At 38.4% G+C, this 21,360-nt stretch overlaps 2 protein-coding genes across 8 annotated transcripts; one reads left to right on the forward strand and one right to left on the reverse strand.

The window, feature by feature from the left end:
- Nucleotides 1-76: 76 nt before the first annotated feature.
- Nucleotides 77-11,727, reverse strand: Fmr1 (fragile X messenger ribonucleoprotein 1 homolog). Of its 6 annotated transcripts, XM_071713245.1 has the most exons (15): nt 11,576-11,727; nt 11,053-11,105; nt 9,971-10,121; nt 9,583-9,746; nt 9,241-9,406; nt 8,896-8,966; nt 7,310-7,381; nt 5,742-5,889; nt 5,466-5,603; nt 4,912-4,950; nt 3,456-3,599; nt 3,119-3,329; nt 2,701-2,916; nt 2,263-2,364; nt 77-2,044 (listed from the first exon to the last, which is right to left on the reverse strand). In XM_071713245.1, exons 1-15 carry the CDS (start codon nt 11,624-11,626, stop codon nt 1,857-1,859), a joined length of 1,914 nt encoding a protein of 637 aa, XP_071569346.1. In that variant the 5' UTR covers nt 11,627-11,727; the 3' UTR covers nt 77-1,856. The 6 variants fall into 6 exon arrangements, with proteins under 6 accessions (XP_071569346.1, XP_071569348.1, XP_071569347.1 ...); XM_071713247.1 differs by lacking the exon at nt 7,310-7,381; XM_071713246.1 differs by lacking the exon at nt 4,912-4,950.
- Nucleotides 11,728-13,714: 1,987 nt separating this feature from the next.
- Nucleotides 13,715-21,012, forward strand: LOC139776547 (WD repeat-containing protein 44). 2 transcript variants are annotated; one of them, XM_071713281.1, is made up of 7 exons: nt 13,715-14,065; nt 14,624-14,792; nt 15,069-15,453; nt 15,577-15,710; nt 15,800-15,934; nt 16,121-16,408; nt 16,504-21,012. In XM_071713281.1, exons 1-7 carry the CDS (start codon nt 13,998-14,000, stop codon nt 18,235-18,237), a joined length of 2,913 nt encoding a protein of 970 aa, XP_071569382.1. In that variant the 5' UTR covers nt 13,715-13,997; the 3' UTR covers nt 18,238-21,012. The 2 variants fall into 2 exon arrangements, with proteins under 2 accessions (XP_071569382.1, XP_071569381.1); XM_071713280.1 differs by having other exon boundaries at nt 15,069-15,710.
- Nucleotides 21,013-21,360: the final 348 nt, after the last annotated feature.

Raw genomic sequence — 21,360 nt, forward strand, 5'->3', positions numbered from 1 at the left:
GGAGGGAAGAGATACTATTCCTACAATTTTACGTTTATATTAAAGGAAATTCAAGGTTCATCGTACCAATTGCCAGTCTATGTACAGAAATGTTTTATTCTTAAATTATGCACAAATTGCAATCAATACAAATGTATCTGAAACAAGCAAGTTGGGGGATATCTCAGTTTTTTGGCTGCCATAAGAATATTCAGATAAAATGACAGCTGTTTTGTTAGGTGTCGATATATTGCATCAACCGCCATGTGTTTTTGCAAAATTCACGAGACACGTCCGATTAGTTGTTGTCATATCCGGAAGAAGAAACAACTGTTTTAAATTGATAACTGATTTTTAATAAATGTTGATAATCAATTTAAAACAATTGATCATATCTATTTTATAGCTTAGTATAGTAAAGCTAGTTTATTTGTTCAGACATCCACATTTCGACTAAGTAGTATTATAGTAATAAAGGTATGCGCTAAGTCTGCACTTTAGCTAGATATCATAAAACATGTATCATTCCTTCTCTCTGGCACATCATACATTGGTATTACTAAGTATACGTTTACTTTCTTTTTAAATCATGCGAAACAATGCCGGAAAAAAACTCGATATCGAATCCTAAAGTTTGATATAGTATGCTTAGACTGTAGTAAAAGTAAAAAAAAAATATATGTATATAATAATTAAAAGAAAAGGAAAGAAAAGAGAAAAAAAGAAAGAAAGACGCTAAATTACGTGAAAAGTGTATTCGGAAATTGAAAACCGACTCCTTGCGCACATCTGACCGTGTTAGATTCGAACAAGTCATTTTCGCCATCATCACGATGCTATTAATCAACACTCTTTCTTTGAAACGTAAAAATCTAGTGTTGTTCAATCAACTCTACTAATAATTGTAAATCAAAAACTCAATTTCCTCAAGTAAATAGAAAGGAACATCATTGGGAATTCGCCTTCGAACCTGGAATTTCTCGGAGCTGCCGCCCTACCATTGTTACGATTAAATAACAACGGAAATCCATTTTCCTTGTACCGCATCGAGTTGCATCTTAGTTATGTCGCATTCGTTTGTCGGTTTTCCGTAATCACATCCGATAGCGCGTATCAGAGTAATCGACGAGATCGCGCGGGTCGAGTATAATAAAGTGATAAAGTATCAAAGCAACGATACATATTTTACCTCAATACGGAACATTCGTGAAAAGTATGTTGAATAATTTGCCCATTGGATTAAGACTCTATTAAGCTAAATTAAATAAACTCGATATCGGAACGATACCGGAACATCACACTGCGAATACCGAATTTTGTATATATTGCGTAAGTACTGAGCGACATATCTAGATGAAAATCCTATCCAGAGCGATAATTGACGTACGAGCCGCGCGCGTTATCCAGCCTAATATTGGATCGTTAAACGCTTGACGAGTGACCAAGGTGTACCATACGGTACATCCAAAGCACTGCCACACAAGTTAGGAGCTTGGTATAAAAATGAGGCACAGTTTCACAATCAGGGAATCCTTTTTACCAAATGCTACTCCTCTATCTCTCCCAATGAATGTATCCGTATATCAAACATGACAGTGTAATTACCATCATTAAACTAAACCATGCATGGATATTAATATTATGTGTCCTTAAATGTGTTTAAGGAGAATGACGATTTCTTAAACAACTGTCGTATTCTTATGTCGGTAGCAAACAGTCTTAACAACGAGCGTAGACTAATCATGTCGCGTTCCATAATCGTGTAGTCCTTGCGTCGGTATGCGTCATGTTACGTGCTGGGAGTTAATAGCTCTCATCAGGTGTAACGTAGCAACGTTAGTAGCGATTGGCGATTGGCGACAACGCAACGTAGTTGCTTAGCCACTGGTACCATTAACCAGAGCTTCTTTAGGCTTATTGCTCTGCTGCATACGAGGAGGACGAGACCGATGTTCTCTTTGGCCTTTAGGTCCCTGCGAACTGTTGTTCGACATGGATACGTCGTTCGCGGGTGTTCCTTCCTTGCTATTCATGGTCGATTGGTCGCACGGGCCGGCATTACTGCCTAAACAAATGTATATAGATTAACTCTGAATGTTTTCATATACATATACAAGTGTGTGCGCGCGTCAGCCTACCGATCGAGCAAGACCGTGGTAAAACGAGTATATAAGACTGCCTCTTCGTATATATGTATATATAGATATATATATAACCGATCGTCCTAAAGAGATGACGACGCGAGCTCGATACTATGACGGAGGCGAGAGGATAGGCGCCTACCTGTCTGGCTAGCACTCGTTGGCGTTGAGCTTCGTTGCCGCGAGCGCCTTAGTCGTCTTCGCCTTATTCCTTTAGGTCCTCCCTCCACACTCGATACTGACTCTATACATACACAAACCATTGTGACCATCCGTCGGACTCGCAATTGACACTTTAACGGATACTTGACCACAGATAGCGAAAGCTGCACCGCATACGTTAGTAGCATGCAATAGAATACATATTTATGTAAATTTGACGATAACATTAGTGTTAGATGGTCACAAGAGTTTGCTCCACGTCACACATGCTAATCTCAAAGCATTCCGATACGTCACACGTTGCTCGGGTCTTTAGGACGAAACGGTTATGGGGGATTGTTATAAACACGTGTCTTTCACACGCGTATACACGCACACGCGTACACGCACGCGCGCAACCAATAAGTATTATTATTACCTCTATCAATGCTCGAAACGTCTTGGCTGTCTAAAACAGTGTCTTCGTCATCGGTAGTACGACGACGTTCGTCTCTACGATCTCTACGCTGAGTTGGAGGACGACCTTGTCTGCCACTCATATACCCTGAATTACCGGCACCTCCCTGATGACCACCTCTCGGCGGTAAATCCCGAACGCGATCTTCACTGCCGTCCAAAGTATCTCTACGTAATCCTAAAGGACCAATATGGCCAATCGTTAGATTTCCGATACATGTAGGCAGTTGCAATATTTTTACTCGCATCTCGTATCTTCCAATTAACCAACTTGTCAGATATGCCCGAAAAAAAGCTAATCAGAATCGAGACAAACAAGGCGCATCGGATGCCGTTCCCTCAATTCCATACGTCGCGCTTGTAGGGTTTTATAACATTACCGGCATTGTGTCTGGTAGGAGCTCTACCCCGAGAACCGCGTCCTCGAGATTGGCCACCGCGACCGCCACGACCGCTGATACCCTCTTCGGGTCCCGCAACCATTCCTCGTCTCGCGGGAGGAAAGCTGGGCATCGGTCCCGTAGTCGATCCATGCATACTTCGCAGTTGTTGATCAATTTCCAATTTTTCTTGCCGGAGTTGCTCCACTTCCTACGGTATAAATCACACGATAATCATACGATTAAATTCTGTGCGCGATATCGGTTTCATATATATTTTTATAGAGATATTTTTCGAGGATCGAGGGGGATGGAGAGCATCGACGTATAGTTATACCTTTAAATGTGCCAAATGATATTCCAACAGAACTTTGGCATTGGCGATGCTTTCGACAGTGCCAACGAAGACGAAGGGCACCTGACCCTCTTCTCGTGGGATCGTTGGTTGAGGTTCGTTGTCTCCTTCTATTTTTACTCTTACCTGAAATGCGTAGTTATTAAAATTGCGCTTTCAACGCACTTAGTAATACATATTATTAGTATGAGACGCTTAAAATCGTATTTCATATCCATACCATCAGTTTTCAGTCACTGGCGTTTGTCATTTCCATCAATAGACTTGTCGATCAGTCTGCGAAAATTTGCTTAAATATTCTTTACACCCTTTATATCCCCAAAAGAAATCGATTTTGAAAAAATAATTTCTCGATACTTCTACCTTTTTCACAAATAACATCTTTTAGATGATATATATCGCAATCAAATATATATATATATATATCATTGTATCAAATATGTGGCAATTGTATACTGTGTATTTACGCGATCAAGTCTTTCTTTTAGAATATATATAACCGTGAAGAAATTTAGAGGTCTCATTTTTTTTCTTTCTCTTTTCAAATAATAACAATTTCAGGATATGTATTGCTGCAGAAATAAATTTTTTGTTCTATAACCAGTTACAACAAGTTGTATCTTGTACATACGCGAAAAAAACATTTCTCGTCGATAAGAGACATTTATAATCTCTGTGTAAAACGAAACAACAAAACAAAGCGAAACAAAGGGGAAAAAAAGAAACAAAAGAAAAAGGAAGAAAAATACTCGTACATTAAATTTATCTGAATCCCCATGCATAATATACATATTCAATGTACTATTGCATTGAAAAGTTTTCATCACAAAATGTTCTTGTTATTTATGATACAAGTAAATGCCATGTCATATATTATATCCAATTATTAACAAGTTTTCAACAACTCAAGTAGATTGCAAGAGTATAAAATTTTGAAATGATATTCATTTCAAACATAATTGACGACAAAAAACAAATGCATGGACATGGAATGACTTATGCATCCAGTGTACTGTTTACGATGCACATGTACATTAAGGTCCATATACACAATGCACATTTAGCGTCAAATGCGGCCGTGTGATTATCAGTCTGTGATAACGCTGAATGCAACTTTTTTACATTCGATATAGATAAATAGCATTCAGAATGAGACAGTCACATTTAGTGCTAAATGTGAAACATGAATATAGGCCTGATTATATGAACAAAGTACATTATTTTTTTAAGTTACAATTTAAAGGAACTGGCCCGAGTGGTTCATGTAAGATTTGCGAGTGCTTCCATATGAATATATGTATATATATATATATGTATATATATATATATATCTATATATATATATATATATGTGTGTGTATATATATACATATATATATGAATGATTGACTAAACTGAATGGAATAAAATCACAAACAATAGGAAATGACATACTTACTTTATCAATATGTATATTCCCACTCGAGCCAGTTGTTATCTACCGAGAACAGACAAGGTATATGTCATATATAACCTAATCCCTCATAAATTATAACTTCCATTTTCAATTGAATGCTATATTAATTTTGACTATATAGAATTCTCAAATATGACCCGTCGTTAACGATCTGACGTATGTCTGCGTATGTTGCAAAAGAGAGCACCTATAATGATATTGTTATGCTTCAAACGCGTGTTAAAAATTTCAGACGATTGCTACATACCCTGAGAGATAAACATATATCGGTACATGTAGAGGATCTGTAAAGTATTACATGTAATCTAGATAAATCTAAATTTGTGACACTTTTTTTTTAAACAAAATCATACTGTATCAACTGAAAATGAAAATTGTTATACTTATATAATATCATCAGTCATATGTATTCTTAGACACTGTTAATTGAGATAGAAGAGTCCCTACCTGAGGGAGATATTAATTCTGAAAGTAATATCCTATAAAAATATAGGCTCGTTCTATGTTCTATTAATTAATGATAAAAATATACTTACTACGCCACTTTTGTCGACAATCTCTTGGATAATGCGACCATTTTTCCCAATTACTTTTCCTACCAACACTCGTGGGACTTGTATAGACTCCTCGCTGTATTCCAGCATAGATCGGGCTTTCTTAACAGCTTCGTGCGTCTGTGATTAAGAAAGAAATCTGATGAGCTCGGTATACCAGCCCAATATAATGCAACATATATACGCGGTCAGTAAACTTTAAAAAAAAAAAACAATACTCTTCGAAATAATACAAGCGATAATAGTTTTTATTATTACCTCTCCGTATATCTTAAATGTGCATGAATTTTCTTCCAACTCTATATTTGTAATGCCGTCAACTTTTCGCGCTTGTTGAATATTTGCACCATGAGCACCGATAGCTAGTCCCATCAGATCTTCTCGAACATTAAATTCATCGGTATATCTAAAATGAGGCAAATTTTACATCGCACATCTCTTTACACAATCTTGTTCGAGATGAAGTTTCTAAAATAGGTATAATTATCTATTTTATAATATATTTTTTGTCGTAACACGCTATAAATATATTTATATCGCAAGGGAATAAAATTTTTGTCAATGGCTCGCATTTTGGCAGATACAAATGAATGTGTTACTCGAAGCTGACTGATATCTGTAAAAATGACAATTTTTCACACGTGTGTCCGATAAATTTTCAACTAACGCAATAGCCATGCAACGTACGTAAATACATACACTTGGAAATAAGTTGAAATATTTTAAAAATAATTTCTCATGTTACGATCAAAACAGTCTAATTAATTAAAATATTATATATAAATGTTAATTTATACGTCACATGCAATCATTAATTTAAGTATGCGGTACTTGTAGTAGCGTCATAAGTTTTGTGTGTGTGTACACATACATACATACATACACACGCATTCTCCCCCACACATCTATATCCACACCCCTATCTGCATCCACACCCCCATCCACACCCACACATACACCCATCCATCTCGCACGCGTATTCTAACGTTTATATTTTATAAAAAGACGAAATAATAAAAAATTCTGAAATTACTTTTTATTTATAATACAATAATAATCGCGTCATCATATCGTAATACGGTAAGAAGATAAAATACTTAATTATCAAGATTTATCTTTTTAAAAATGAGAGGGAGAGGGAGAAGAGCGAAGAGAGAGAGAGAGAGAGAGAGAGAGAGAGAGAGAGAGAGAGAGAGAGAGAAAGCTACTGTATGATATTAGCGATCGGATTATAACATTGTAAAAAAAAAAAAAAATTAATCGGGATATGCCGAATAAAGTATTTCAAGACAACACGTTGATATTACCTACGACTAAAGTGCATATTCTTTCAATTGATACTTGATTGATACATTTTCGTAATTTTTGATGCGCATCTTGTATATATCTTTATAAGAATATATGGGATAGAGCCACCATATTTATAAATATATGTGCAAGATATGGGATATATCAGTGTTTCTCAAACATTGGCAGGTAGAAGTTTCGGCGTTCTTGCGAACAGATAAATAATAAGATTAAGAATCTACGTAATGTGTAAATAACAGAAAATGAAATCGGGAACCGATCACAGCTACACGTATATATTTGTTGGCTACCTCACCAATTACGCAAAAATCTTACTACACAGCACATAATGGAGAAAGATATAAATAATTGACTTATATCAGTGAACTTGAAGCACATGGATTTCAGTGAATATACTACACAACGCTGAAGCATGCACGTTTAAAGTGTAGATTCATTTTCCGTTCGAAAAATGTAATTGTGTATTTTGTCATACAGTAAGCTAAACTTAATTCTAAACCACGCTGCTGTGATCTCACCTTGAATTTGTTTTCACTCCTGCCTCAAAGTCTGAGACACGCTGATATATAAAGTTTGAAGATCTAAATTTGCTGAAATGAGAATGGTGTAACTCAGTGAAAAACTCATTATAAGATGGCCCTATCCTATGTCCTTGCCATTCTGTCTGTTTGCTCTTGATTAATGCATGCAGACACTTGCATATAAAGTTTATCTTTCAAGTTTATTTGCACAAATGTTTTCGTGAAATTCCATCGCGAATTTTTTTCTTTACACATACGCACGCACACATACATCTACATCCACGCCGACACATCTATTCATTCATGGAACACGCTCACGCACACACGTACGGTACCCGCCTTATTAAGATACATACCGAGCTAGATTGTTATTGTGAATTACGATACTTAAAAAAATAATAAAGGGAGCTGTAGATTATTACATCTACGCACACACCGCACACACACACCACACGCATACACACACACACACACACACACACACACACACACACACACACGCGTCAGTGTTTTCGCAACGATCAATTTTACTGCAAATTATATATTATATATCAAGTATATATATATATATATATATATGTGTGTGTGTGTGTGTGTGTGTGTGTGTGTGTGTGTGTGTGTGTGTGTGACATATATATGTATAAAATATACCGAATAAATGTATATGTGCGTGAGTATATCCGTGTCCCATCTGCCGTACGATGTTTTGGACATAGATTCTTCAGCTACTCCAAAATGTTTTCTATAAATTTGGGATATTTTGTACGCTACGTTATAATTATTTCTAGTAATTTTATATAATATGCCTTTTTTAGATATGGATGTCTCTACTAATAAATTTTTTTCTTTATTACGAGGTGCATATATCTATTAGAGCATTTCTTCTATCTGTCGGTATGTGTAATATTACGAGTAAAGATTAAAGGCAGAATAAATTCAAGGAGTGATCAGAATATTTATATAGTTTTATCATATATAATACACTTTGATATATTTTGACTGAAAGAATTCACGAGCTACTTTGGAATACTTAGTTGGCAAACTTAATATAGCATTCCCTTCTTAAAATAAATGTTGGAATAAAACAATTAGTAATGATTGTGTCTGCAATGCATATGATCATGCTTTGAATCTAATATTGTTTTAGCAAAAGGTATCTGCCATAACGGAAAGATTAAATGAATTTTAGTGCACATGAGATCTTTTTCGTACTTGCACCTGTTCTGTCGTATAACAGAAAGAAATTCAAATAAACACAGTTATATGCAAACCTTAAAAATTTATATTGAATATTCTATCTATAATATATCACATATTCGTGACAAAGATGAAAGAAAGAAAAAAAATCAAGATGAATGGTAAACACTACTTATGATGTGCCTGTGTAATCGTATACATGAAGTTATGTGATACTAAAGCGTACATATCAATTGATGATTAGAAATCTTGTGATCTGATTTTCTGCCAGTAAATGCAAACCACAGACAGGATGGTAACCAGGACAGTACATGGACAAGAGCAGGTAAACAATCTCACAAGATTTTTTTATTATTTACAAAAACTGATAAATATTAATAACTTACCCCCCTATTGTTTGAAGTTTAGTGGACTCAAGTTGACGCGCTGCTTCTTCCGTTCTCTTCAATAGCAAAACCTATGGAATATAAAGTAAAGAAAAAAAAAACCAAAATGTACAATTAAAGTTTTTCTTTAAAAGAGATATTTGAGATATCTCGTATAGATGCTTAAGAATTGCAAAAAGAATACATTTTCAATACTTGAGGAAAGCATCTTCAACAATTTGTTAAACAGTCTATATACATACGTATCATACATACGTGCGTTAGAAACGTTTCTTAACAAATTGTTGGGACCACTTCTCTCATATAAACAATTTTTCTAATATATCGATATAAAAACCAATTTACCTTTTGCGATAAGTTTCTAAAGTGCATTTCTTGGAGCATGCTACTGTGACGATGTATATTTTCATGACGGGAGATGGCCAGCAGTACTCCTCGTTCAGGCACATATCGGCACACTGCTGCCCCTATCGCTTTTTGAAATTCCTTATGTGCATTGTCCATCTTTGCGCTGCAATACAATACAATTGATTTAATTACTTCCTTCTGCTTTATATAAGGAATAACACCCAAAGCAAATTTTGAGTAAAGTTGTCTATAACTCGCTATCTATATAGATAACTTAAATGTACATAACAAATTATTACTATTTTCTTCTTTCTTTTAAAAACTAATATTTCTACTTACAATTCTCTGAGCTCTTCAGGTACTTCAATTTCGATCTTATGAAATGTATTTTTGTCAATAGGGGGATTTGGATTTTTGGCTCTCAGTCGCTCACTAGCTACAATTTCGGTATACGTGTAGTCCCATCCCAAGTATTCAACTACTTGAAAACCTCCTTTACTCATCTAAAGAATCATATAATTAAAAAATTTAATACAGAAAGAGTTGGAACAGCAGAAAAGAAAGGGAGAATCTAATATAACGCTTATGCTTTTGACAATCGCGTTAGCGCGAGTACATATGTACGCGTGAAACTTTGATATATTTTCACACAAGTATATATGTGAGATATTAGCATAGGCACTATATTTGTACTCGTCGCCATTTGCCAATGCATTACTTTTCCTACCTTGATAAGCGCTTTCCACCAGCCCCACGCTTCTTGATCGTTAGATCTAGAGAATACTTCAATCTCCTGGTTCTCCTGAAATTCTGCCTTGGAACCATCTTTCGGAGGTAGACGGACTTGAGCAAATGGGAATTTCGATTCGGGTTGCCAGCTGGAATGTGCGTTCGACATTTGATTAGCTCAAGTTATACCATTACGCGTATATTATACGTTTGGCATATAGTATCTATACATGTTGCAAGAGCAATTTCTCTGGTAAATATTATAATATATGTGAAGCAGAAAGAAAGGTGTACGCGTGTACACCTATATTTAAACAATATGCAACCAAGTTATTCTACAATATTTACCACTACACACACATACACACACAAAATTGTAGATTATTTATACATTGTACATGAAGCACAAATGCCATGTCTTGTTTTTTTTGCACACTCCGTAACATCATTTTTAACGATAAATTTTTCAACATTTTACAATTATTACGATTTTTGTAATTAGGAAAGTTTCCCATTCTACTTTTTTTCATGCGCGTCTCTATATCTTTTCCGTTGATATATTTGATTAATGCGTACAGAAGAAGAAGAAGAAAAAGAAGATGAGTAAGTTGATAATAATTTCGCACGGTCAACGAATATTATATAGTTGTAAATATCAGGGGCGCGATCATGTATCTTTTCAACTCCAATAGAAAGAGATAGTTATATGACTTTTCACTTTTCATGTTTTCGCTTTAGGGAAACAGTTACATGATCGCTACCCAGAAGTATCAGTATACATGCATGTAAAATTACAAAATACAAAATATCATGTTAGTCCATATCAAGAAATGTGAAATAAAACTGTGTAGGATTTGTCGAATCGTGTGAGTGAATTTCTAGCATTCCACAGTGAGAAACAAGAGAGCAATGGATAACATAAATTATATGGATAAATCAAAAAGTAAGGGTAAAGATAAAGGTATCTAACACAGCCTCTAAAGACGCGATATGACGTTGGTACAAAACATGGCATCGAATTGCAAGGGAAAAAAAAATACACGTTCTTGTCAAACGTGACGATTCAAGAGGGAAACTTACTCATTTTCGAAAGTTACCAAAACTTCGTCGTCAAAGACATCGGTGACAAAGGCCTAAAAAAAGGAAAAAAGTTATACACGAATCATGTAGTAAGTTGTCTTTGTAGGAATCATCGTAGGAGTGTAGCGGGTAGCGCAGGGCAGTCGAATGTAAAATCGCGACTCGTCGGAGCGAAGGGGGAAGACGGGTGAGGTGGAAGAAGATCGCGGGGTGGGCAACCATGAGCGTCTACGGGTCCGCGTGGCGTGAATTCGGGATATCGCCAACGAAGCTTTCGGGGCTTGGCGCGATGGTGCCGTTCGCGCAAATGCACGACGACGCGAGCCGAGGAAAAATCACGCCCTGTCAAACGAGACATGGCGTCGAAGGAAGCCGCGTTACCTCGCGAACATTTGAGGGCCGTGCATTCGCGAAGTACGGGCTTCCGTACCGCGAGATTACGGCCGCACCGCGGCTCGCGGCTCGGCTTATCGACCGCCCGAGGCCTCCGCCCGCTTTTTTTTATACTTTTCACAGAACGAACCTTATAATACGCTCCGTTTTCGCCGCATACTTCGACTGTGAGATCCTCCATCTTGCTTTTGTGTGACGGTTCGGCTCCTTTGCGACAGGCATGCTGAAGAGCGGGCGCCTGCACGAGTTTGGGGCTGCGAATTTCCCGTGCGCCAATCGCGCGACTCTTTTCCATGACGCCGAGGTAGTATTGGGCAGCGCCGAGCCAGTATCGGCAGTGGTGTCAACTACCGAGCGTATCGATTTCTCGTGAAAGAAAACCCTAGCGTTCTCTTTCCGTTTCTATTTTCTTTCTTTTACGGCTGCGGTCAACTTGACTTCTTCATTGAAAGAAAGAGAAGAAGAACGCTTCAAAGCATTTGTAGCGTCAAGTTGACCGCAGCCTAGAATTCTATCGATTGTATATGGATCTTGAAACGAGGTGAAAACAAAAGTGAACAGATTTACTAGATTTTGACCAATGAAATTGTGTAGGTGCTCCGGTGATTTTCCTCACTTTTATAATTTTCACCTCGGGATCAATGAGTACGTTTACACGGCCCAATTTACGCCGCAGTTATAAAATTGCAGGAGCCATGAGCGGAATGCAGAAGCCATATGCGCATGCGCTATGGTGTCTGCATTCTGCCCATGGCTTCTGAATTTTCAATCTACACAAAAAAATACATAAGCATAGTTTATGTAGATTGAAAATTCAGAAGCCATGGGCAGAATGCAGACACCATAGCGCATGCGCATATGGCTTCTGCATTCTGCTCATGGCTCCTGCAATTTTATGTGCTTCCACCTTAAGTAGGGCACACACATTTTCGCAAAACGTAACAGTAAGGTTTCGACCAATCGTGTTGCACGATTCTTACTTCTACGGTTACAGACGGCCGAATCGAGCAACGCGATTGGTTTGAAACCTTACCGTTATGGTTTCTGCCCACAGGACGCGCTTGCCGCGCGGCATCGCGGTAACCAATCACCATCTACCTTTCCGTAGTATACTACTTTCGGAAGTAGAACGGAAAAGCAAGACGGTGATTGGCATTGGCCGCGTTCAGCAGACATAACTGTTGAGTGTCGTCTTATCAACACGCTATGTTGATTTGTTGGGTCTAAAAGTAAAGCTTCGGATTCAGACAGGACGCGTCAAGCGTCAAGCAGCGAGCAGCAACCCAATCAGCGAGGTGATATCAGCAGTGGCGTAGAAAATATCGCCTCGCTGATTGGTTGCTGCTCGCTGCTTGACGCTTGACGCGTCCTGTCTGAATCCAGCTTAAAGGTGCGATTTCACGATGACGCTCGACGCTGGATTCGAGCGTCAAATCTGGTCACGTGATAGATTCAGAGGGACGCGAAATATAACCTAACCACTGGATTGGCTGAATTCGAGCGTCGAGTGTCAAAGCTAAACACAGTTTAGCTTTTTGGCGCTGTTTGACGCTCGAATCCAGCGTCGAGCGTCATCGTGAAATCGCACCTTAAGGATGCGGTCACATGGGCTGCGTTCGGGGAGCGCGCTATTGGCCTAGTTTACACCGATCACTTGATACGCGTATTAAATAGTAAATAACTAGTAAATAAGTCTGATTATTGGCTGATCAGTTCAAATATACTATTTGATACGCGTATCAAGAGATTGGTGTAAACTAGGCCATTAGCGCTATTGCATCATTCTATCTTTATCGCTCATCAAGTGTAGAACAAGGATAGAATAAGCAAATAGCGCTAATAGCGCGCTCCCCGAACGCAGCCTTTGACTGATATTTTCCGCGTAACGCGTATCGCGTAACCAATCAGAAGCGCGAATATGCGTAACTGAAAATGTGAAACGCTTCTAATTGGTTACGCGGTTACGCGTTACGCGGAAAATACATGCCATGTGACTTCAGCCTAAAAGCCAATCACGTTCGATTGCTACTGAGAGGTTTGTTCCGCTGAACGCGCCCATTGGCCGCGTTCATCAGACACAACTGTTGAGTGCCGTCTTATCAACACTCTGCGTTGATTGGTTGGTTCTAAAAGTAAGAGCCAATCACGTTCGACTGCTACTCAGCGGCTTGGTCCGCTGAACGCGGTCATTGCCGCGTCCATCAGTAGGCACCTTTAGTAAAACTATAGGGCTTTATTAGTCACTAGCGGTTAGCGGTATTGGCACTCGTGGGCGTTAGCGAGCCATCCATGGCATCCATCCTATTGTAATAACAGAATAACCAGTGATCGCTAACCAGGGTAACCTGATTGAACCTGGTGTAACTGTGTGTTGTGTTGGAGCTGCAAGCTGCAAATCGAAACATGTCTCCGTGCAGTTTACGTTCGCGCGATCGCTCCTACCCAGCTCCGGTCTTTTTCTTCGCGGCTCAGCGACGCGCGTGACGTGCGCCGACGATTCCAATGCGTGCGAGGACGAGGCTGCTCTCGCCTATTATTCTCCGCGGACGACAATGTCGGGTAGCAGCGATTCCGAGGAGTTTTTCGACGCGGAGGACGAGTCGTTTCATCGCGCGTCGCGGTAATTGTCGCCTCCGTCCCATCCCCGATCACCGCTGACTCCGCGCGCTGCGTGGATTATGTCACGAATCGCAAATACTTGAATGACTGACATCTCGCGCGTAGCAAAGTCGTGAGTCACGACGCATCAACTTGTAGAAATATATTATAAATCGCCAATGTATCGCATTTATTATCCAATTGCCTTAAACTTTATGTCCATGGATTTGTCACACAGCTATGATTATATAAAGCTTGCGATTAAACACGCTATGTATAAGTAATTAAAATATAATAATAAGACAATTTACAATTAATTATATTAACACGTAAAGGAAAACAGGCTAATTAAGAGCCAATCGCTGTTGACCGTGCGAGAAACATTTATTCTTTAGCAACGCTCATTCTTCTTTATTGAATATTAACGTACGTTTTGGTCCCTATTTGGACCATCTTCGGCATCGCTAACATTGTTTAAACCTTGTTAAATGCTGAAGACGGTCCGAATAGAGTGGACCGTCCAACAGAGCCTTAACTTTCCAATTTAATTATATTAAATTTTTTCTTTTTTTATTCGTAGAAAAGTTAAACAGCGCGATTCTACCGGTGCCGAAAATCAGAATGCGAAAGCGCTACAAGTTTGCAAACAGGAGGACGATCGTGTCTTTGTAAGGCCTGCCGAACCAAAACCGATTATCGAACCAAAGAGCCGCGTGTCTGCGGATTCTGAGCAAAATAAAGAAAAACTTGTGAGTATTTCGTCATAATAGTACTCGCGCGTAAATGTTCCACGATTGTATCCATTGTATATCACGTTGGATTTTCTAGAAAAATTACAAAACAGGAAATATATGTTGCTTATTATTTTTTGATATCGGAATAAACTTAATTTGAGACACGCGTACATCTTTCATATAACCTTACGATATTTCATATAAAGTGAAATACATCCTTTAGAGGGAAGGCAAATTTTAATATTATACACACACACAAATATGTACCTATATATATATTTTTTTTTACAGGCCGAGGATGGCAGAGAATCCACCACAGACAAAATTGTAGGCAGAAGAAGATTTCGCGAGCTTCGACAACGCATGCAAACGGAAGACGACGATATTCCGATTAACAGTTCTCCTCCGGATAGTCAGACATCTTCCATCGAGGGTGTTTATCCTACTCCTTCAAAAACGACCCATCCGTTCAGAATTATAGAACATGACACTCTTAGCTTACAAAGTATGACCTCTTTAGGGCGAGTGGGCCGAATTCTGGCGGGAGTCGCGGATAACGCTTCTGGCGTACTTGTATCCGGTATATCCCAGTGCCCTCCTCCTGCCGCCCTTACCCGCGAAGGTCAGATGTCCTCCGTTGCTAGTATTCCAAGCAAAGACGAGGACACAACCTCCGGTAAGGTGTCCCAGTCTTCCAGCGTCCTTACGTTATCAGGGGATGTCCCGCAGGAATCCTCTGTTAACGGTAGATCCAATTATGCTTCTCACTCGCAAAGTGATAAGACTGTTATGCTTCAAGAACCTGATGTCATCGCTAGTACAAAGAATAACGGAAAATCAGTGGAAGATGTTGCGATGCCTGGTGCGATACCCGTTGCTCCACCACGTCGTAAAAAGAAAACAAAGACAAGTACATCGGGGGGTGATGTCGCTGTAAGATTCATCGCCAACATCTTTTTGTTAACAGTACGTTAACAGTCCAATACGTAGATGTGTAACTTGATCTACGCAATTAATTTCAGCCTTCCGCAGAGGTACTTGTTCCCGCGTCGCCGCTTCCAAGTCCAGCGAGTACTATAGAATCAATAACTAGAGAATTCGAGCACTCTCTCGATATCCGATCCGCGACGAAAGGCCAATACGTCGTTAAGCCGCAAGTAAATACTCTTCTCGTCTTTTCGTTTGCAAATTAGAAAGTAATTTTGTTGGATGTTTCCCATTAAAAAAAAATTTGCTCGTAACGTCGATTCTTTTCCAGATAGATATACATACACATACGTATACCCACATCCACACCCTCCCCCCCCACACACGTATGTATACATATGTCGTTTTTTTGTTAGGATGAAGATAAATTGAAAGCGGAAGGTCCGTCTACCGAGGAACTAGAAAGGGTAGAAAGAATGAAAGCAGAACTGCTTAGTCGATCGAGCGAAAAGTCTAGTAGTCCGTTAGGATCGGCGTCGAGCAACAGTATCGGCCGTTATTCTCTAGGTCCGCATAAGCTCTCGGGCGTGAGTCCACAGGGTTCCAAAGAAAGGCGCAAATCTGCCGGTGATCAAGATATGGTTAAGCAATTAAATATGTTTGTAAGGACTAGGACGGATTCCGGCAAGCGTCTTACCGATATGGTTTGTCGATCGATTATTCTAAACGCGGATACTTGATTCTCATATTAAAAATATTAATGGAACGATATTTTCTCAAGTGCCATCCGTTGTTGCAGGAAATTCTGGAACAAGTGCCCGTAACGAATTTAGACACGGGGGAACAGGTGCCATTAAGTATAGCGGAAGATAAATTACCGCAGTGTATCAATCCTTTGTCATTACACATTATGAGACTCACTAAATCTAAATACATGAGCAATTCTAGTCTGGAGAAGGAAAAAGAGAGCGATGAAGAAAGCGTAGATAGTAAAATGTCTAGCATACCCCCGGACGAAGATGTATCCGTAGACAGAGTTCGTAAGCGGACGCAGAAGTTGAAACGATTTCTAGGATCGACTGTAAAAAAGACCATGAACAAAGCCAAATCTATCGCGCAAGAAGTGTCGCACGCGAGACATAAAGAAGACGTCATGGACATAGTGGACGAAGTTTATCCCGGTGAACAACGGTACATAAAATTGAAGGCATCGAACAGCCACAAAGGTCCGTACGAGTTCGGTTGTCTGCAGCACGTTCAAGATCTTGGCGGGGAACACGTAGGACCGGTCTGGTGCATGAAGTTTTCAGCCTGCGGCCGACTGTTGGCCACCGCGGGACAAGATCGCGTTCTACGAATCTGGGTTCTGCGAGACGCCTTTACGTATTTTCAGGACATGCGAACCAAGTATAACGCGGAGAAAGTCAGTCCTACTCCTTCACAGGAATCTTTAGTCTCGCAGCAATCCATGGAAGATCCCAACATCGTGGCTAGTGCCTTCAGTGAGATAGAAGGAACGAAAAGTCCGTTCATGCCAAAGCCCTTTTGCACATATACCGGCCATACCTCGGACTTGCTCGACGTCTCGTGGTCGAAAAACTATTTCGTTTTATCCTCGTCGATGGACAAAACTGTACGGCTTTGGCACATATCCCGCAAGGAATGCCTATGTTGCTTTCAACACATCGACTTTGTCACCGCCATAGTATTCCATCCGCGAGACGATCGATATTTTCTCTCGGGATCTCTGGACGGCAAATTACGCCTATGGAATATTCCGGATAAAAAGGTCGCGGTATGGAACGAAGTGGACGGACAAACAAAGTTGATTACCGCGGCCAACTTTTGTCAAAATGGGAAATTCGCGGTCGTAGGGTCGTACGATGGTCGTTGCATATTTTACAATACCGATCAATTAAAGTACCATACTCAGATACACGTCCGATCGACAAGGGGGAAAAATTCCACCGGTCGCAAGATCAGTGGAATCGAGCCTATGCCGGGAGAAGACAAGATATTGGTTACATCGAACGACAGTCGCATTCGTCTGTACGATCTGAGAGACTTAAACTTGTCGTGCAAATACAAGGGATATGTCAACGTCAGTAGTCAAATTAAAGCGAGTTTCAGCCCAGACGGGCAATATATAGTTAGCGGTTCTGAAAATCAGTGCATTTATATCTGGAAGACCCATCACGATTATTCCAAATTTTCTAGCGTTCGTAGGGATCGAAATGATTTCTGGGAGGGTATAAAGGCGCATAACGCCGTAGTAACGTGTGCCGTGTTTGCACCGAATCCAGACAGTATTATCAAGCAAATCGAAGCGAGAGAACAATGGGAGAGCAAGGAGGAGGGAGGCGTGGATAGTTGCAACAGAAGTGTCATTCCCGTTGATCCTGTCGTCGAGCAACGCACTAAGGGCTGCGGGGGCCACGTTCTCGTAAGCGCCGATTTCAATGGGTGTATAAAGGTTTTTTTAAACAAGACAAAACCGAAGCACAGTTCCCTACCGGCATCCGCACTTGCATAATGTAACGTAACGTAATGTAACGTTACATTACATTACATTCGAATCTACGTAGCAGTAATCGAGAAAATTATGTATGTACGAGCGTATTTTAATGCGCGAATGCGTTCCCTTGCCTCCTTTCGCCGCTGTCTCGAACGAGAAATACCAGAATTGCGTACAAACTTTTTCCTTAACGGTATTTTTATGCCAGGTACAAGCACTACTTAATCTTTGTGGGTACGCGTGCGCGTGTGTGCATGTAAATAGTTTTAAACGATTTATATATATATATATATATATATATATATGTTTATGTATGTATGTATATAAATGACAAGGATTTTTCTCTTGAAATCGTGCACGTAAAAGTTTAAAAACAACTGATATCTGTCAATTTCAAATTAATACGCTCTAATGGGAATACGTAATACCGCAGTGTAAATTTCTCTGAAAGTTTTATTGTGTTAGATAAAACAAATTTTGCTTACATACTTGCATATTTCCAACGGATGTCTAAAAAATTTTTTCCATCTTTCGCTTCCTTCGTATCACGACTCGACAGTGCTGGTCCACTGTTACCAAGAAAAAAAAAAAGAGAAAAGTTACTAATATTCCACAAGAGAGATTTATCAAAATTATATCATAATACGATAGCGATAAGTCGTTAGTGAGGACGTGCCACAAATTTCGAATTGTTCTTATACACTGTACGTACGATAAAGGCACAATGAAGACGAGAGCACCTTGGTGAAAACGAAGTATAAAAAAAAGTACGGATGATGGCAAAATATCCGAGAGAATAGCTCCTTTCATTCGTTATATGTCAAAGATCTCTCAGATCTATAAAAGTGACTTCATTATTTATCGGTAGTGAAACGTTAAATAGGGATCGCTAATTTTTACAAACATCGAATCAGATTTTGCAAAATGCTAATGCTTTCTAAATCGTGTTCTTGTCGAGAACATAATAGTTGTAAGATAGCGTAACACATCGAAGACAATAGTTGCTTCAACATTCATGTTGAAGAAAGACAGAAGTGAGATTTATCTGAGTTTTGATGTAAATGGAAAGCAACTATTATCAAAGATGTTTTAAAACTAAAATGTATCATAATTGCGTTTGTTTTTTACGCATTTTAATAAGTGTAATAAAACGCCGTATCTTTATCGTGAAATTTTAAATAACGCATACGAGACACGCTACAATTGGACATTGTGCTATATACATATATAACATACCGTACAACGTTAGTTCCCGTGATTAAGCGTACATATGTAGTTTATATCTCGTACATTGATACTTTATGTAAAAATTGTCATATGCTCACGGTACTCGCTGATCTAGAGTTTAATATCGTACATAAGATATATTGGATTAATATCGATGCAAAATATGTACTTTCGCCAATTGTTCTACCAATTGTAAGAACGGAAATTATTATTCACATGTATATAGGTCGCGCGAAAGGACAGGGTTTGATACTCTTTGTTTGAGATTACATGCACACTTGTTTTTTTTTGCACAATGCTTACCCCGATAGGAAAAGATTTATAACATTATATGACGAAATCTGGATGAAATTGGGAATGCTGCAATTATCTCAATATTTGCTACAATATATTAGTAGATAGTTTAGACCTTTGCGCAAATATCGATGAATATTTGCACAATTTATTTCTAAATAGTATTTCAGCAAAATAGCAGCGTTATGAGGAATTACCTTAGCGGAATATTTGCAAAATTAAATTTGGAAAGAAATTGCGAAATAATTGTGGATTTAATTAAAAAATATGTCAGTTTTATTATACATATGTACTCCTGTATTACGTAGCATATTCTCTGTTTGCTGAGTCGCTGATAAATAGCATCTTTTTTGGTACGTAAAATATGACGAACAGTATATGCAATGTATATGTAACTGTTATATATCGGTGTTTGCTGGAGTGATTTTGCTTCTAAATATCGAAATAATTTTGCAACATTTAAACTTAAAATTAAATTTCTCAATTTTTGTGCAAATATTTAGAAATTTTATGCCGGCAAGAACGCTGTGTTATAACACGGAGAGAATTTTATATTATATTTTACTATGCTACCGCACCAACTGCGGACCATCGAGACGCCACAAGTTTAAATGCTACGAACATAGCATTCAATGCTATAATTATAGCATTAAATGCTATGATCGTAGCATTAAATGCTATGTTCATAGCATTTAAACTTGTGGCGTCTCGATGGTCCGCAGTTGGTGCGGCAGCATAGTAAAATTTAATATAAAATTCTCTCCGTGAAGGAATCATCTTAGCACAATAATTGCGTGAAATTTCTCTCAATTGAATGATGCAATTATTGTACAATATTTGCACAATTTTCCTATCGGGGTAGTTATATGTAATTTGGAAACATTCATAAGGCTTGTATTCATAGTTCGTTCTTAAGTATATATTATTATTTAAGACCGTCTTAAGTAATGTCTTAAGATACTAATACGTCTCTGCGATTGGTTGATAACGTTTTAAGATTGCACATACTTGAGACGGTTTTAAATAAAAGAACAAACTATACTGGCCGTAATCACTCATAAGACGTCGAAATATATGTATATTCGAATCGGAACAAGTTTATAGCCACAATTGTAAAATGATTAAGATTTGCAGTAATGAGCCAGATACGAGTTTCACAGATAGCGTAAAATACGTTTAAATTGTATCGCGATTACAGTTGTAAGTATGCAGGGAAGAATTGTAATTATTTTGTGTAAACGCAATTGTAAATATATAATTATAGTGCATCGATATTGTTGTATCAATAATTCCTTCGCGTAAACGGGATTTTGTAGTAACTTACTGTAGCGTGGCTATCGTCTGAACTAGAACTAAATCAATATTTCCATTCTGGGCGGCCTTTTTATCAAAAATAAAACTTTTCAAAATTTTATTAGTATTTTATTAAAAGAAAAAACTAATAAACAATGTTTATTCTAGTTCAGACGATAGCCATCACTTATTTTCAATAAGAAAGTTTTTGGTTTTTATGTTTCTGATATCTAGAACAGCTAGAATCATTTACTTCGTCTTTCATTTACGTCTTTTAGTGATCAGGATATAACATAAAAAAGAAGAACATTTTTCTTACTTAAAAAA

This window comes from Temnothorax nylanderi, unplaced genomic scaffold (assembly GCF_030848795.1).
Source record: "Temnothorax nylanderi isolate EJ_2023f unplaced genomic scaffold, tnyl_v1.0 TNYL_tig0122_pilon, whole genome shotgun sequence".
NCBI lineage: Eukaryota > Metazoa > Arthropoda > Insecta > Hymenoptera > Formicidae > Temnothorax > Temnothorax nylanderi.

Excerpts from the sequence above, each read along its gene's own strand:
- LOC139776547 (XM_071713280.1), top strand. The coding sequence starts at position 13,998 with ATGTCGGGTAGCAGCGATTCCGAGGAGTTTTTCGACGCGGAGGACGAG. Across the intron at positions 14,066-14,623 it reads TCGTTTCATCGCGCGTCGCG|AAAAGTTAAACAGCGCGATT; the intron begins GTAATTGTCGCC and ends TTTTATTCGTAG. Across the intron at positions 15,711-15,799 it reads CATCGGGGGGTGATGTCGCT|CCTTCCGCAGAGGTACTTGT; the intron begins GTAAGATTCATC and ends AATTAATTTCAG.
- Fmr1 (XM_071713245.1), bottom strand. The coding sequence starts at position 11,626 with ATGGAGGATCTCACAGTCGAAGTATGCGGCGAAAACGGAGCGTATTAT. Across the intron at positions 10,122-11,052 it reads TTGGTAACTTTCGAAAATGA|CTGGCAACCCGAATCGAAAT; the intron begins GTAAGTTTCCCT and ends CGCACATTCCAG. Across the intron at positions 2,045-2,262 it reads AACGAGTGCTAGCCAGACAG|GCAGTAATGCCGGCCCGTGC; the intron begins GTAGGCGCCTAT and ends ACATTTGTTTAG.